Source organism: Scyliorhinus canicula, chromosome 6, assembly GCF_902713615.1.
Source record: "Scyliorhinus canicula chromosome 6, sScyCan1.1, whole genome shotgun sequence".
Classification (NCBI taxonomy): Eukaryota; Metazoa; Chordata; class Chondrichthyes; order Carcharhiniformes; family Scyliorhinidae; genus Scyliorhinus; species Scyliorhinus canicula.
This window is the reverse complement of record NC_052151.1, coordinates 174,599,912-174,617,527: the sequence shown is the minus strand read 5'-3', so window position 1 is coordinate 174,617,527 and position 17,616 is coordinate 174,599,912. Positions and strand designations below refer to the sequence as shown.

Here is a 17,616-nt window from a genome sequence, read left to right as displayed (position 1 = left end):
CCCCACCCCACCCCCCCACACCCCCCCACCCCTACCCCCCACCCGTACCCACCCCTACCCCCCCACCCCTACCCCCCCCACCACCACCCCACAAACGCCGGTATTCTCTCCCCCCCCACCACCACCCCACAAACGCCGGTACTCTCCTCCCCCCCCCACCACCCCACAAACGCCGGTTCTCTCTCCCCCCCCCACCACCACCCCACAAACGCCGATACTCTCCTCTCCCCCCCCACAACACGAACGCCGGTACTCTCCTCTCCCCCCACCCCACCACACAAACGCCGGTACTCTCCTCTCCCCCCCCACCCCCCCCCCCCCCCCCCACAAACGCCGGTACTCCCCTCTCCCCCCCCCCACACAAATGCCGGTACTCTCCTCTTCCCCCCCCCCACAAACGCCGGTACTCTCCTCTCCCCCCCCCCCCCCCCCCCCACACAAACGCCGGTACTCCCCCCCCCCAAACGCCGGGCGACGTTGATGATGTCGCCCGACGCGCCACTTCCGCAGCGCGTGAAAATGACGCGTATCGCGTCAGTCCGCTGCTGGCCCTTTCGGGAACGGAATTTAACGGCTTAAAAGAAGGCCCTGACGCCAGAGTCATCCACACCGCTTTTGCCCGCCGGAAATGGGCATCACGCATGTCTTCGGAGAATTTCGCCCCTGATGAGAAAATGAATGCACCACTGGCTGTTCAGCAAACCAGAGGAATGGAATAGCCACTCAAATAATGACAATAGGAAATAAGGTCAAAATGATGTTGTACATTTGGGGTTGTTAACATACCTTCTGGCAGTGATGATTGAGAACTGTCCATCATCCCTCCCGTGTTACCCATGAAAGAAATGAAATGAAAATCGCTTATTGTCACGAGTAGGCTTCAATGAAGTTACTGTGAAAAGCCCCTAGTCGCCACATTCCGGCGCCTGTCCGGGGAGGCTGGTACGGGAACACCTTTCTTTCAAATTTCATGACCTAATGCAAAACCAAATACTCTGGCTATTCTTCTGATTGCACATTTTGTTTAAAGTAAATAAATTGAATGGCACTAGGCAATTTTGTGTTTTGCACAGCAAACTCACAGTCTGCTAATCTTATCCCCAGATCATTCTAATTAAGTTATTTCAATTGAAAAATCTTCTATGGGTACTGGAAAGCAGAGGCAAATGATGCAGTTTGATGATGGTCTTTTGTCGTGTATATTAAAGAATTTTGATTGTAAGTATTTTATGAAGTGACAAAAAGCTTTAACCTGACTAAAATCTGTTTCTCTGTCATTTAAAACTAAATGTACTGAGAGCACAGTATATTTGTCTTCTCCATCTGATTTTTTGTCCTTTGTGTTTACCTGTGCTTGGCAGACTTCTCTCAAATGACAAAATAACTTGGATGGAGTTAGAAGTAAGTAGCACAGTGGCACAGTGGTCAGCACTGCTACCTCACAGCGCCAGGCACCCGGGTTTGATTCTGACCTGGGGTGACCATGTGGAGTTTGCACATTGTCCATGTGTCTGCATGGGTTTCCTCCGGGTGCTCTGGTTCCCTCCCACAGTCCAAAGATGTGCAGGTTCGGTGGATTGGCTACGCGAAATTGCCCCAGCATCCAACGGTTGGGTGGGGTTATAGGAATATGGTGAAGGATTGGGCCTAGGTAGGGTGGTCTTTCGAAGGGTTGGTGCAGACTTGACGGGCGAATGGCCTCCTTCTGTACTGTAGCATTCTATGAATATAACAGTGGACAGGAAAGGTTGTCACTAAGGCCATAAGTGATACCAATTTTTTTTCTTTTTCTTCTTATTCCTGATCTTAGTTGAAAGAGACAAGTATTTTTCTCACCAACGAAGGCACTACAAGGAATTCCGATTTGATCTCACACAGATTCCCGAAGGAGAGGCAGTAACAGCAGCAGAATTCCGAATTTACAAAGACCGAAGCAACAGTAGATATGAAAATGACACCTTTAGGATAACTATATACCAGGTTCTTAAAGAATATTCTAATAGGTAAGTATGCAATTAAGTGAACAATATTATTAAAATGCCTCATACTGTTTTGCTTTACAATAAGCAAGGATTGTATGCCTATGGGGAAAATGCTAAGAAGTGAAACTAATTGGATAGTTCTATCAAAGAGCTCCAGAGGCAGGATGGGTCGGATGGCTTCCTTCTCTGCTTTATGTGGTACATACCCTATGCCGTTAATCAAAAACAGTCTTGATTTGGAAATTGTCAACATTCAACCAACTAAAATGCAATTTTTAAAGTTTATTTTGTTTGCATAATGTCATGTTAATAATTGGAAAGAACACAATAACATCTATTAAAAAAGATTTCAACCGATAATTAGACATTGGTTGATCTGAATGGTTGGCATTTAATCTTGAAAGATTAATAAAAAATGATTTCTATTCTTGTTTAAACACTTCCTCTCAGTGTGCGATGAAAGAAGACAAGACGGTTGCATGTTTACAAAACAGTTAAGCATAATATGTTGGCAACTGAGTTGAACTGTAATAGTGCTTGCAAAGGAGGAAATTACTTTTATTACAGTATAGCAACTGGAACACAGGAAATTAGTGCTTGCTAGGAATAGCTTTGCATGAATGTGTAACATTGTACATTAAAAGAATTATTTGTTGAATTTGTATCTTAAGTTTGAAATACCCAAACAGAATCATAAAATGTGTCCCACCTATTACTGCTACACAATTGCAAATTAAATGCTTAGAAATCTGAGTAGCCATTCTAAGATTTTAAACACATTTCATAATAATGAGTTGTTTGAGCTCTTTCATATCTGACAGTCATCAGTAATCTTTGTATTTAAGGGTTAATTTGTGAGGGCAGTGGACTAAATGCAGCTGTAGGGTCAGCTGTAGTGTTGTTACCATGGGCGGGCTTCTCCAACCCCCTGCCGGGTGGGAGAATCGCCGGGGGTCGGCGTGAATCCCGCCCTCGCCGTCCTCCCAATTCTCCCGCCCTCCAAAAACCGGCGTGGAGTGAGTCAGGCTGCCCGCCTCGGAGAATCCCGCCCCAGATCTCCGACCTGCATTTCCTTCCATTGAGGCTATCGCCCATCAGAGAACGTCACAGAGGACGGGATTCTCCCGTACCTGGCGGGGCGGGGGGTCCCGGCGGGACGAAGTGGCGTGAACCACTCTGGCGTTGGGCCGCCCCAAAGGTGCGGAATCCTCCGCACCTTCAGGGGCCAAACCCTCACATTGAGGTGCTAGGCCCGCGCCGGAGTGGTTGGCACCCTGCCGGCCGGCGGGATAGGGGCCTGGCGCATCGACAACCGGCGCCCAAGGGCCTCCACCGGCCGGCGTGAGTCGGCGCATGTGCGGGAGCTCCAATGCGTGCTGGCGTCATCCTCACGCATGCGCACATGGAGTCACGTCTGCACCGGGAAGGCGGATGACCACGGCCTCCGGTGCGGAAGGAATAGAGTGCCCCCACGGTACAGGCCCGCCCGTGGATCGGTGGGCCCCGACCGCGGGCCAGGCCACCGTGGGGGCACCTCCCGGGGCCAGATCCCCCCACGACCCCCGAAGTACCCTGGAGCCCGTCCACGCCGCCAGATCCCGCCGGTAAAGGACCAACTCCAATTTACACCGGCGGGACCGGCATAGAATGGGCGGGACTTCTGCCCATCGCGGGCCGGAAAATCAGGACAGCCTCAGGGCCCATTGAGTCGTTCCAGAACCCGCCATTCTCCGAGGTAGGCGGTGCGACTCATGCCGAGCCAGTGTTTTGGGGGCGGGAGAATTGGGAGGACAGCAGGGGCGGGATTCACGCCGACGTCCAGCAGGGGTCTCCCACCCAGCGGGGGTCAGAGAATCCAGCCCAGAATTACTCCAATATTCTTCATGGTTTTAACCATTTTCAGTGCTCATGAAAAAAATTCTGGTTTACACATTTCCTTTGCTATTTAATACATGTCACTCCTATTGTGCCATTATTTTTGAAAGGTCACTGCCTTACTCTGCTGATTATTCTGTCAATGTAACTTGAATGTAGATGAGGCCCTAGGGACTCGAAGATTTTCTGGTCAAACAAGGAGGTTCTGCATCACAGTAACAACTTTCCTGCCCAACTCCACTGCCATCAATATGAGATTCGAGAGCACAAAAGTGGCACCAGTATTTTTTCAAAATTAAATTTCACTTGTAAATATTCCACGTTACAATTTCACTTTATTCATGTGAGCATTATCGTTATTTGATGAGACTAGCGGTGACAGAAAGCTCAATGTGCTGGCACACCTCATGGCTTTCACAGATTAATGGTTACAGGAGCCTGAGGAACATTTCCTTTCTTCTGGAAGAAACAATGTTGTATCTTTTGTTCACTTTTTATTGAATGTTCATGTTAGTGTCCAATGTTGTACTCACCACTGTGGGACATGGCTGAACTTGCAGGCTTAGATGGCCCTCCCTTTGATTCTTTGTAAAGGACATTGTCTGAGATCACTCTCAGTGGACATAATTAACATGTTGATGGTGAACTCAAGGTTCTGCCATCCAAAACCCTGTGATGGACACACATGAAGACATTGCTGACATGACCCTTTAGGCGGCACTGAACTTCAGGCCTCTCATTTTCTTACCATAACTGACGGCCTCCACCGCCATGACTCCCACCCATTACTCCCCCACCCCCGCCCACCCCCCTCACCACTACATCTAGAACACCAGACTCTTTCCACTTCACTCCTCCATGCCTCCAGTCCCACGCTCTGTCCTATCCTGGATCACCCTTGCACTTTTTGATGTCCTTCACCCTACTGGACGAACACCCCACTTGCCGGTCTCAAGCCTCCATATAAGCTGCCATTCTTCTGCTCCTCTCCGTTGCACCACAAAGATAAAAAAAAGAAAGCCGCTGACATAAATGCCCCAAGCCAGCTCGTACATGTCACCTTTAAACGCTCATGAACTGAGTGCCATGGGTTCTGATGCACCAATGCTTTCACCTTGCAGGTCAGACGTTATTGACAATGTTTCATATTAATGAGTATTTACGGTATACAGATGTGTAATGGGGTGGCCTAATTTTCCACACATCGCAAGCACTGCAGCTCAACCTATCACCAGGAAATCAAAACTTCGCACCCCGCCTAATGGAGTCACCCCACACTCCACGTTTCCTGCCCTAGTGTACTCTATGAAAATCCCCCCATTCATTCATTGGCTTTGTAATTGCCAGGTGATACTGAGGCGACTTTTGGCTGAGTGTTCAATTATGTCTTCTTTTTGCTTCAATGTGGTACGGTTTTCTACAAAGATTGTTTTCTTCTGTCTTTTTGATTTCTCCCCCTCCAATGCCCCATTTTAAGGTGAACAACTTCCTCTCAAGCGCAGCATGGATTGACTGACCTCCCCTTCTGTTGTTGCACGCTGTTTGGATTTGGTGCACTCAGGACTCAGACTGGTAGCTGACCCTCAAGCTTTCATGTCGGGTGTGTTGCCAAGACTGCTTTGCATCAAAATGACATTGGCAGCAAAACTGTCCCCAAGCATTTTTTTTCCCACTGAGCTTTCGCATCAGACACACCGGGTTCAAGGGCCACAATGAGATAAATAGCAAAGCTCCCTTTATTTCACTCCAACCATGTGTCTTGCCAAAAGATTAGCCTGACTTGGCCAGTGAGAGCATTTCCATTTCGTCCATCCTTGTCACTTCTCTTGAGTGAAATTTCCAATTAGTGTCAAAACATTTTTCAGGTTATAGTCTGAACTCGTACTCATTATTGAACAAAAAGGATGATTCCAAATATTCTTGGAAGGGAAATGACTGGAGTGCGCTGGAACACCCAGAGCTGGAGCTTCTCGTGTTATGAATGAATAATCTGAATAAGTTTCTGCCACAGGCGTTCAAACAGATTGCTTCACCGAATCTCCAACCGGGCAGCACGGTAGCACTTTGGTTAGCACTGTTGCTTTAAAACGCCAGGGTCCCAGGCTCGATTCCCGGCTTGGGTCACTATCTGTGCGGAGTCTGCATGTTCTCCCCGTGTCTGCGTGGGTTTCCTCCGGGTGCCTTCCTCCCACAAGTCCCGAAAGACGTGCCTGTTAGGTGAATTGAACATTCTGAATTCTCTCTCTGTGTACCGAAACAGGCGCCGGATTGTGGCGACTAGGGGCTTTTCACAGTCTTCATTGCAGTGTTAATGCAATCCCACTTGTGACAATAATAAAGATTATTATTATGGCATTGATGTTTCTACAGTAGTCGATACATTTTGATCACACACTCTTGTTTCTGTTTCAATAAAATAGCCTTAACAAACATAACTATCTCCAATTTTTCACCAAACATATTTCTATTTTAATTTCTTACCTCTTGCTAATGGTGATATATTCAGGAAAAAGAACGACAAAGTATAAGAGAACCAAAGAATGTGACAGTGTAACAGCAAATCCATCTGTCATACTTTAAGTTACGAAAGTCCGAGATTTTTGACACCTGTTCTAAAGGATATAATTCTATTTATTGACAGGTAACAGCAAAATCAAAAAGCATCCACTGAACAGTCCATTAATCACTCCCAAGATTGGAAATGTTTGTTTTCGGTTGTTACACTTAAAGAACCATCAGAAGAGACAAGTCTAATTAATTATAACCTTTTGAGCAGTTCAAAGAACACACCAGGCATTAGTGAGGGATTTCACATTTCAAACTCCAGAAGAGTTACTAAATACAATTTATTAGGTACTGGTACCCTTTCATTTGACCAGCTCTGGAGAGGTAGGTCAAGGCCACTGCAATTATCCAATTGTTGCCATTTCAGATGTACCCATGGGACGTGAAAAATGTTCTCCTTGTGTGGTCATTCTAGTATTTGTAGCATTACCGGATTACAGGGTGACAACAATTGAAGCTGCACAGCAATCTGCATTAGCAGCGGGACAGAGCAATACCAGGACTGATGTAATTATCAACCGGCTGCCTTTGTAAGACTGTGACATGCTCCAATCCTTAGGGGAGGTGGGGGGAGGGGGGGGGGGGGAGGTGCAGGAGGGGGGAGTTGGGGCTTAGGTGGTATTGCAAATTTCTCACATGACATATGTACCTCTATTGTTTTTGCATTTCTGCTTTATGCACTTTCATGGGAAATGTGGGGCCTGCATTTTTTGGAAGGTAGAGTGAAGACATTATGCAGATTTCCCCTGGGGGAAGAACTGGAGAGCAGATCCAGGCTATCTGCTTTGTGCCCCACTTAATAACAAATTTGCAAATTCTGACTGGGGAATCGGTCTACTTGCCTTTCCGAACAATGTAGGCTGCTGTGGGGGGAATTCCACCATCATTAGAAGAAATTACTTGGTGATGGAATGGGACAAGAGTTTCAACTCCATTGATACATTTTGTAGTCTGTTGCTCAATAAATTTTTCTGCATGCGCCATGCATTCCACAATGTATTCTGCATGGATGCTTCTTTGCTGTATTAGCTGGGCTAAGTATAAATGCTCTTACCCCTAAGACAGAAAGTAATGGACTTAAACAGCACTCCGACAATCTACGCCGATGTAAATGGAGCAGTTGTCTTTTAACTGAGATTTTGGGTGGAATTTTCCGTTTGAGTAAGTATTGACGCCAGGATTGAATTGCTTGGGTTTCGTGTTCCCGTTGGGGGCACCAGTTCCACAGCAATTCAGGAAATGCTAATGGACCAATACTCTGCCCACGCAAATCTAGTGCAATTCTCATTAGCTCTAGCATCGGAATCGCTGGGGCCAGATTAGGCCCTGGAGACCCTAAAAAGCTGGAGCTGCTTATGAGCACTCCACTCCCTACACACTCTCATTCCAGGCAAGAAGATGGCACCGAGGAGAGCAGCCCTCCCGTTTACCGATACAAAGCCTGACCGGTGGAGGAGAGGTGGGCAGGAGGCTACCCTATACACCAGAGTAAGCAGGAGGCTACCACCCACCGATGTTAACTGGGCCTGGGCAGAGGCAGCGAACGCCATGAGCCTATCCAAGCAGACGAGCACACAGTGTCAAAAGAAGCTGAACAACCTCCTTAGGTTAGCTCGGGTGAGTCACCAACTACAGACCCCCGCTCACATCCAAGCATCTCACAATGTCCATTTCTGTCCCATGGGAAAAAACGGCCCATAACTGCCAGGAGTGGCAGAAGACTGGAGGGGGACGGCTAGACCTTCGGGCTCTCACAGCACTGACTTTTCAGCACTACACTTACCTTCACCCTCCATCATCCCAGAGACGATTACCACATCGGGGCATATTAGTGAAGAGGCTCCTGGCACACTCAGGTGCGCACATCACACATGCTGCAGCACATCAGGTGGAGATAGGAGCGTCCGAAGGAACAGGCAGTCAGAGGACTGTCCGATCCCAGGAATTCGCTGTAGCCCAGGCATTCTTCTGGAAAGAATGATCCCTTCACTGGTGGAGATGCAGACACAGAGCCTGGGTCTACAGCAGGGGATTCCAGCAATCTTCAAACGCCTGCAAGGAGGAGCCCAACCACCTTCAGGTGCAGGAGAACATGCTGACAAGGTGTGGTGCCCAGGCCAACACTGGATGGGTGGTGTCTGTGGTGGGTGAGAAAGTCGCAACCATGGGTCAAGACGTCCAAGGCTTGGGGCACACGATGCAGTCGATGGTTGAGGCTCAGGACAAGGCAGCCCAGTCACAGGCAGCTGTGTTCCAGGGCCACATGGACATTGCTACAGCACTCCAGAGCTTGGTGCAGTCATAAAGTGTCTTGGCTGAGGGTGTCGAGAGCATTGGCTGGGTGCTGACTGACCTGGGCCAGTCACAGAGGGACATGACCCAGTCACAGAGGAACATGACCCAGTCACAGAGGGACATAACTGACACCTTGAGGGGCATGACAGGTGCAGAGCGACACATTGCACTCACTGAGGGATGCATCCCAGTCTCTTTGTGCTCCATGGCTGAGGGCATCCAGATCCTGGTTGAGATGAGAGTGGGCCTCCAGAATTGTCAGCGGCAGGTGATGGTGGAGCCTCCGGAGCTCACTCCAGCCTCACTTCCGTCCCAGGGAGTAGCCTGGAGCCATCGAGCACCCCAAGGGATGAAGAGGTGATGGGGCCTGTGCCAATTTCCTGCACAGGAGAGGTGCTGGAACACCTCCACGCTTCTGAATCCCCCCCCCCCCCCCCCCCCCCCATCTGACACTGGCTCATCTAATGGACAGCGGGCTGAACAGGGTGGCACCTTGTTACCTGTGACACCCGAAGGTCGGCTGGGTCTATCCAGGCCCCTCCAGCGGATAGCCGCCAAAGGGATCTCATGTCACAGAGCGAGATACGCAGCAGGCCGCCTCCACGTCTGATGTGCTGTCTGGGATAACCCATAGAATGAGCGATAGGCCACATAAGTTAAGAAAGTTAGACACCAATAAAGTTGGCACGAATACAGCACAGAGGTTAGAGGTTAGGGGTCAGGGCATAATACTATAAATAGCCACAATTAAACACCTTTGCAAAAAAATTGTGACCTACCTCAATCCTCTGTCTAAAGGGTGTGAGCCATGAGCTCGGCCGGTGTAGAGGGTGTGCCGGGTACGGGGGCTGAGGGGTTGTGTAAGGTTGGTGGTATGGGATGTGGGTGTTGGAAGTTGCACAGCCAGGGCCCCCAGGATAATTGGACGTTCTACCTGGGGTCACCCACACAGGGGCAGAAGTGTGAGGGCGTCTTGTAGGACAACTTACCCAGTGAGCGACCCATCACCCCTTACCATCGCCATTACTGCACCCCTCCCAAACCCGACTCACCAGAGGATATATGGCCCCGTGAGATGGAATGGCCAGCACAAATGCAGGGATCGCCCAGGCAGACTGTGGAATGTGATCCTTTTCAGGACTCAGCCTTTGTCAAACTATGAGGAGCATCATAGCTCATCTCACGGTGAGTCGTCATCACCCGATGGACAAGACCAACTGAGACTGCCAACCCAGGGCCAACACCATGTACTGATGCTGGGAGGGCCCTCGGAGGGGGCTGGGAGAGCTGGGGCTGGGGTAAGAGAGATGGGAGGATGGCCAGGGGAGAATGTCAGCGCCTATGGAGTATGGAGGGGTGGGACGGGGTGGTGGAGCTCTTGGTGGCCAGGCCACCTGGAGACAAGGTTGTCCCATGAAGAGTGGCCCTGGCACACACTTTGGATGGACTGTCATGCCTGCTAGGGTTCCATGTCCTGGTCCCCCTGGCCACCCTCCCCATCCTCTTCATTGGATGAAGCCTGGCATTCCTCCTCCTCCAGCATGTTCCACCTCTGCTAAGTGATGTTGTGCAGGATGCAGCAGGCCACCACAATGTGCAACGCCCTCATAGGGCTATATTGGAGGCCCCACAAGAGCAGTCCAAGCATCGGAACAGCATCTTCAGGATGCCGATGCACTGCTCAATGACCCTCCTGGTTGCTGCATGGTATCCAGGTCTGCCTGGGGCCTCAGGACAGGCGCCATGAGCCAAGAACTCAGCGGAGAACCTTGTCGCCCAGGAACCAACCCCTCACCCAAAGGAGCACTTTGAAGGTATCAGGAACTGATAAGTGCGCCAGTCTTTAAGCATCATGAGCACTACCCGGGTATCAGGCACTGATGTGTAGCTGGTGTTTTCTCACCAACTGCACAGTCAGGGAGTGGAAGCTCTTCCTGTTGATGAAGGGCACCCCCTGAAAAGCCGGTGTGTCCTATCTATCACCCTGCACATTCCAGCGATGGTGGCGAATCCTGCTGCCCCGGATACCTTGGTGGGCTTGGTCCACATGGAAAGTTCTATAGCCCGCTACCTGGGCGGGCATATAGGGCATCTATAACAGCGCGGAAGTACCTGTCTGGGATGTCTGAGAGATCCTAGACATATCCATACTCGGCACCTGGAAAGATCCCTCGGCAGAAAATTTCAGGGCGACCGTCACCTTGATGGCCACCGGGAGCGGGCGTCCTCCTCAACATCCCCGCGGTTTCAAATGCCCCATCGTCTGACACAGATGTTGCACTGTCTCCCTGGTTAACCAGAGTCTTCAGCAACACGCTTGTTCCAGCAAGTCCTCGAAGGACAGGCACCAACACGTGGCCTGATGCTGCGCCTCCTGCGTACCTCCTCCTCAGAATGTGTTGGATGGCCGCCTTCTAGCCCCACTAGCTGGCCCATACTCTTCCGGGCAGGCTCTTGTTGTGCAAGCTCCTCCCTGAGCAGTGCCAGTGCCGGAAGCCTCCATGTGTCCGCAAGGGCAGCTGCGGCCAGCTAGCGTGTAAGCACTCCTGGCTGTACACTGAAATTCATTCTCTGCAGCCAGCAGAGGGGAGGGAGGGGTGCTCCCCCCAATCCCACCCCACCCCCCCGCCCCGCCCCCCCCCCCCCCCCCCCCCCCCCCCCCGATGTGTTGCCTTCCACACTGCATCCTGACTCCCTCAGTGTGTGACGCTGGTGAGCCTCTATCCTCACCACTTGTCCCTGTCAACAGGGGTATCGGTGGCTGCCACAACCCATGTAGGCGATAGGCTCTGCGGCCCATGTCCTGATCCCCCATTGGGGTCTACTGTGGGTGTCCTCACTGCGTGGGCCATGTATTAGTCTGATTGTGCAGTGGAGAGGGTCATGGTGTACCACCAATCACCTCCATGCAGGATGGATGGGAGCAGTGGCATGTGTACAGGCAGGGCTTGGAGACAGCTGGTGGTCCTGTGGAGTGGGTGAACTGATAGTGTCACTGGTGAGGCCTCTGCCCTGTGTGAGGAATGTTCCAAGGAGGGTGCCAGCGGCCATGGTACATGTGTCCTTTGTTTGGGGTGTGTAGTGATCCTCGCCTGAGTGTGTACAGAAGGGGCTGATGGGAAATGGAAGTACCACCAGCCGCCTGCTGTGCACCTTCAACACGCCGTTTGGAAGGTACTGTTATAATCGGATGCCCTTTGGCATTATATCTGCATCCGAAATATTTCACAGAATAATGGAGCAGATGATAGAAGGCATTGAAGGCGTCTGTGTCTATGTGGATGGCATCATAATATGGTAAACGACAGAGGAAGACCACATTGCGAGGTTGAAGCAAGTCTTCCAAAGAATCCACCACTTTGGACTGAACCGGCTCAACCGGGCCAAGTGCATCTTTGCACGGTCCTCTCTGACCTTCCTGGGCGACACAATATCAGAGCACGTGGTGAAGCCGGACACTGAGAAGATCGCCGCAATTCAGAGCATGCAGAGACCACATGACAAGAAAGCAGTGCTAAGATTCCTGGGATTCATCAACTTCCTCGGTAAATTCATACCGAACCTAGCAGCACGGACGACGGCGTTGAGGAATGTGACAAGGAAGGACACGGAGTTTGCCTGGACCCAACATCACCAAGATGAATGGGATGATCTGAGACACCAATTGATGGCAGCTCCAACGCTCGCATTTTTTAACCCGGCAAAACCTACAAAGATCTCCACTGACGCCAGTCAACATGGAATTGGTGCGGTGCTACTGCAACAGAATGACCAGTCGGACTGGGTCCCAGTGGCTTACGCTTCACGAGCGATGACCGCCACAGCGTGCAGGTACGCACAGATAGAGAAGGAGTGCCTAGGGCTGATCACAGGCGTGACCAAATTCCACCACTATGTGTACGGTCTCCCCACGTTTCTCGTGGAAACTGATCATAGGCCGCTGGTAAACATCATCGACAAAGATCTAAATGATATGACACCGCGCCTACAACGCATGATGATGAAGTTGCGGAGGTACGACTTCACGCTGGTCTACACCCCTGGCAAGGACCTTGTAATAGCTGACACATTCTCACGAGCCATGGACGCTGACAACCCACCACTGGCTTCCATCAATGATGTGGTAGCTCATGCACAGTGGTGCAAGGAGACACTCCCAGCAACGGACGAGAGGCTGCAGCAAATTCGTCAAGCAACACGGGAAGATGCCACCCTGCTTCAAGTTATACACAACCTTCAGCATGGCTGGCCAAATGGGCGGTGCCCACAGTTTCAAAACGTCAGGACTGAACTGTCCGTGGTGGATGGCATAATACTGTGGAATGACAGAATCGTCATCCCACTGGCGCTCCGGGCGGACATGCTCCGCAGGATTCACACGGGGCACCTTGGTGCCGAAAAGTGCAAAGGGAGAGCACCACAACCCGTTTACTGGCCAGGGATAAAGAGGACATAACGAACATGGTGCTCACTTGTGACACGTGCCAAAGACATCGACCGGCACAATGCAAGGAGCCACTGCAGCAGCAGGAGATGGCCACATCACCGTGGGACAAAGTTGGCATTGACTTGTTCCACGCCATGGGCCACAATTATGTTCTGCTCATCGACTACTACTCCAACTTTCCGGAAGTACTGAAACTCCCGGATCTCACCGCGGCATCAGTCATCAAGGCCTGCAAAGAAACCTTCTCCAGGCATGGCATCCCACGGTCGGTCATGTCCGACAATGGTCCTTGCTTTGCCAGCTGGGATTGGATGGACTTCGCCAAGCACTACAACTTCAAGCATGTGACGTTGAGTCCACACTTTCCGCAATCGAATGGCAGGGTGGAGAAAGATGTCCACATTATCAAACAACTCATCAGCAAGGCTGCGGACTCAAAGTCTGACATACACTTGGCCCTCTTGTCATACCGTTCGTCACCTTTGAGCTCTGGACTATCACCGGCTCAAATGCTTTTCAACAGAGATGTGCGGACAACATTACCGGCACTACAATTCACCAATCCCGATCACTCACCTGTCCTGGATAAGATGCGTCACCAATGTCAAGTGCAAAAGCAGCACTATGACCAGCAGGCAAAAGTACTGCATCCGTTGGCAATCAACGATACGGTGAGGTTGCGACACCCGGCTGGGGGCTGGTCTAAAATGGCGATGGTTCTCCGCCAAATATCGCCACGATCCTACGTTGTGCAGTCTGACGATGGAACACTGTTTCGACGAAATCGCCGAGACCTTCTAAAAGTTACACCTCGTCGACAGGTATTTCCAACACTAGATCTGCAGGACGCTGTCATGCAACATCCTGGAGCTCCAGCAGCAGGTGTCCAAATGGACGTAAAAGACTCTGGATCTCCATGCCCACTCAGGAGGTCTACTCGGATCAGACGTGCACCCAACCGTCTGAACTTATGAACATGGACTGACAATATCATTGCTGTGCCTTGTCTTTTGTATATAAACCTAACTGTGTTTGAATTTGTGTTTAGTTACAGCTCTGCAACTAAAAAAAAAAGTGAAAAAGGGGGATGTAGTGATCCTCGCCTGAGTGTGTACAGAAGGGGCTGATGGGAAATGGAAGTACCACCAGGGGGCAGCACGGGGACATATAAGAGTGACGCCGAAGGCCCGCCCTCGCTCACTTTGGCTGGAGAGTCAGGGGAGCAGGACAGGACAGAAGTTGAGCTCAGGGCTGCAAGTGGTTAGGCCTCGTTGCAGAGCATCAAAAAGCAGTATCTTTACAAGTGCCATTCTGTAAGTAAAAGCTAACAAAGTAATTTATTGTGGAGCACAATAAACCATCCTTCAACTGCTGAACGACTTCTAGCATTCTTTTAAGAAACATAACAGGGTGAGCTCTGCTAGCCCCCTGTTTCCCCTGGTGGGTCTCACTTCTGATGCGTGCACTGAGGAGTGGCAGCACCTGGTGTGTCACTGATTGAGCTTGGCAACACCCATCCCGCTGAGGGGTCAGCTGGGACCTGTGGGTTTCCAGAAGGCAGCCTGGGTGAACTCCCAAATGACCATAGGCTCCAACATTTACAGGACACAGTGAGCAGTCAGCAGAGTGAGCAGCCAGGGGCCTGGAAATTGTAACAAATGGGTGCGTTTAAAACAAATGCTGCAGCAATGGCGGTCTGTGCCCAGTCATTCCGATCCCGAGAGGGACACCCTGAATCCACGGAGCTGCCACCAAGCTGCTCCCCACTACTCCCCCTTGCATGACAGCCAACCCAGCAAGCCCTATAACTTTAAACATTTAAAATTAACTTTTCTTACCTTCTCTCCCAGCCTCAGCAGCCAGTCCCCACTTGTAAATACCTGTAGTGAACCACGGCCACGTAACTCCCACCTGGGAGGGGTGGAGAATCGCGGAGGCGCAGAGCATATTGGGTCGGACCCGATAATGAAATGAAAATGCATGTGAATGCCAGTTTTACATGCCGATACCAGTGTGGGGCAGATCACGTTGGTGCCTTCAGTGGGAGCCGGAGCATTGCGGTTGGTTTGGCGCCTTGATTCCGGCCGGATGACCTGTTCTCTGCCTGATCTCAATCCACGTCGCCGGTGTCGTAGGCCGAAAATCCAGGCGGTTAAAACTGAGACACAATCTGTCCTTTGAGGTAGAGGAAAAAGATTCCATGGCACTATTTGAAATTATTCTGATGTCCCTTATGATCCAATTATCCCTTAACCAATATCGGATTGTCTTTGCTCATTGCTATGTTCGCCAACAAAACAGTCGGGATTGACTGTGCAACACTAAGAGGTGTACTGAAGAAGTGAAATGTGGTATATAAATGTAATTTCTTCTTGCTGTCTAATTGGTTGCATTAGAACTCATTGCTGGCTATATTTTTATTAACCAGGGATGCTGATCTCTTTCTGCTGGATGGCAAGAAGATCCGAGCATCGGCTGGAGGATGGCTTGTCTTCGATATTACTGCTACCAGCAATCACTGGGTAGTGAACCCACAGCATAATCTGGGCTTGCAGCTTTGTGTGGAAATAATGGATGGTAGGTTATCCCATTGCTGTAACCCAATGGTGGTCGTTCTAAGAACAGCGAGAAAAATCAACTTGGGAACTGTTTGTTCCCATTTTATAATGGGACTATTTTTAAATGCCTTGCATGAATTGTACTCCTGGTGTCCTGGGCAATATTTTCTCTGTCGACCAATAAATAATCACAGATAACCTGGTGATCATCACACTCCTGTGGGTGGGATCTTACCATGTGCAAATTGATTTCCTACAGTGGCTACCAATCCAAAATCTTTATTTGGTTGTAAATAGCTTTGGGATGATTTGTATTTCTGATAGGCACTATGTGAATGCAGGTCTTTCATTTTTCCAGAGGAAAATAAATTGTTTGAAAAGGCGGGGGGGAGGGGGGGGGGGGGGAATAATCATTTCAGCTGCAAAATAGTACCAGCAAACAACTGAGTCAAAGACGAGTGCAAATATTATCCTAAAAAACGTTGCTTATAAAGGAATGATTAATTCTCAGGATGTGGGCATCGCTGGCATTTATTGCCCATCCCCTAGTAGCTGTTGAGAAGGTGCTGGGGCTTTTTCATAAACTGTGTGGTGTAGGTACTCCAACAGTTGGGTGGGATATTGACAGACTGGTGTTTGACGTGGAGAGTAACCTGAAGGTGATGGTGTTCCCATGCACTTGCTGCCATTAGCCTTCTAAGTGGTGGAGGTCACAGGTTTGAGACGTTCTGCCAAAGGAAGAGAAGGGCATGGGAGAGACAGAATGGGCTGAGTGGCCTCCCTTTGTGCTGCGACAATTCTGTTGGTCTAAGTTGCTGCAGTCATCCCATTGGAAACACAGTGCATCAGTGTTGGAGGAAGAGGATGTTGAAGATGGTGGATGGAGGAGCCAATCTAGTGGGGCTGCTTTGTCGTGGCCGAGCTTCTTGAGTCTTGTTGGAGCTGCATTCACCCAGGCAAGTGCGGAGAGTATTCCATCACACTTCTGGCCTGTGCCTTGTAAATGGTGGACAGACTTTGAGGAGACATGAGGTAAGTCACTTGCTGCAGAATACTTAGCGTCTGACTACACTTGTAGTCACAGAAATTACGTGGCTGCTCCAGGTAACTGTCTGGTCAATGGCGACCTCTGCCCCCTCTCCACTCAGTACATTGATGCTGAGGTATCCAGTGATGGTAATGTGAAGTTGTAAGTTGAGGGGACGTTCTTGGAGTGTCTCGTGCTGGATGTGGTCATTGCCTGGCATTTGTGTGGCACAAACGTTATTCACAAAGAAAATGTCTAAGTCTTGCTTCATGTGGGCATGGACTACCTCTTCATCAGAGGAGTTGTGAATGGAACTGAACCTTGTGAAATCATTTGTGAACATGCTGATTTCTGGCCTCGTGATGGAGGGAAGGTCATTGATGAAGTAGCTGAAGGTGGTTGGGTTTTGGGCACGATCCTGAGGGACTCCTGCAGCAATGTCCTACGCCTGAAGGCCATTGGGCTCCAATATCTACCATCTTCCTTTACGTTAGGTATGACTCCAACCAGTGGAGAGTTTTTCCCTTGATTCCCATTGACTTATTTTGCACCAGCACTCCTTGATGCCACACTCGGTCAAATGTTGCCTTGGCGTCAACTTCACTTCTGAATTCAGCTCTTTCATCCATGTTTGAACCAAGACTGTAATGAGGTCAAAGGTTCTGTTGGAATCCAAACTGGACATCAGTGAGCAGATTATTACTGAGTAAAAGCCCCCTGATAGCTGTGTTGATGACTCTTTCCATCTTTTTGATGTTTGACAGTAATCTGTGCAGGAAAATGTCCAGATTGGGTTTGTCCTGCTTTTTTGTGCAAAGGCCATATTTTGGTAATTTTCACATTTCTGCGTAGATGCCAGAGCTGCAG

General features: G+C 49.9%; 1 protein-coding gene across 1 annotated transcript in view; it reads left to right on the top strand.

Moving 5' to 3' along the window:
• Window positions 1-17,616, top strand: part of bmp5 (bone morphogenetic protein 5) — a 177,636-nt gene that overhangs the window by 105,569 nt on the left and 54,451 nt on the right. Inside the window, exons 2-3 of the mRNA XM_038800461.1 lie at window positions 1,811-2,003; window positions 15,593-15,741. Of these exons, the coding sequence (XP_038656389.1) occupies window positions 1,811-2,003; window positions 15,593-15,741 (342 nt within the window). The remainder of the gene's footprint in view (window positions 1-1,810; window positions 2,004-15,592; window positions 15,742-17,616) is intronic.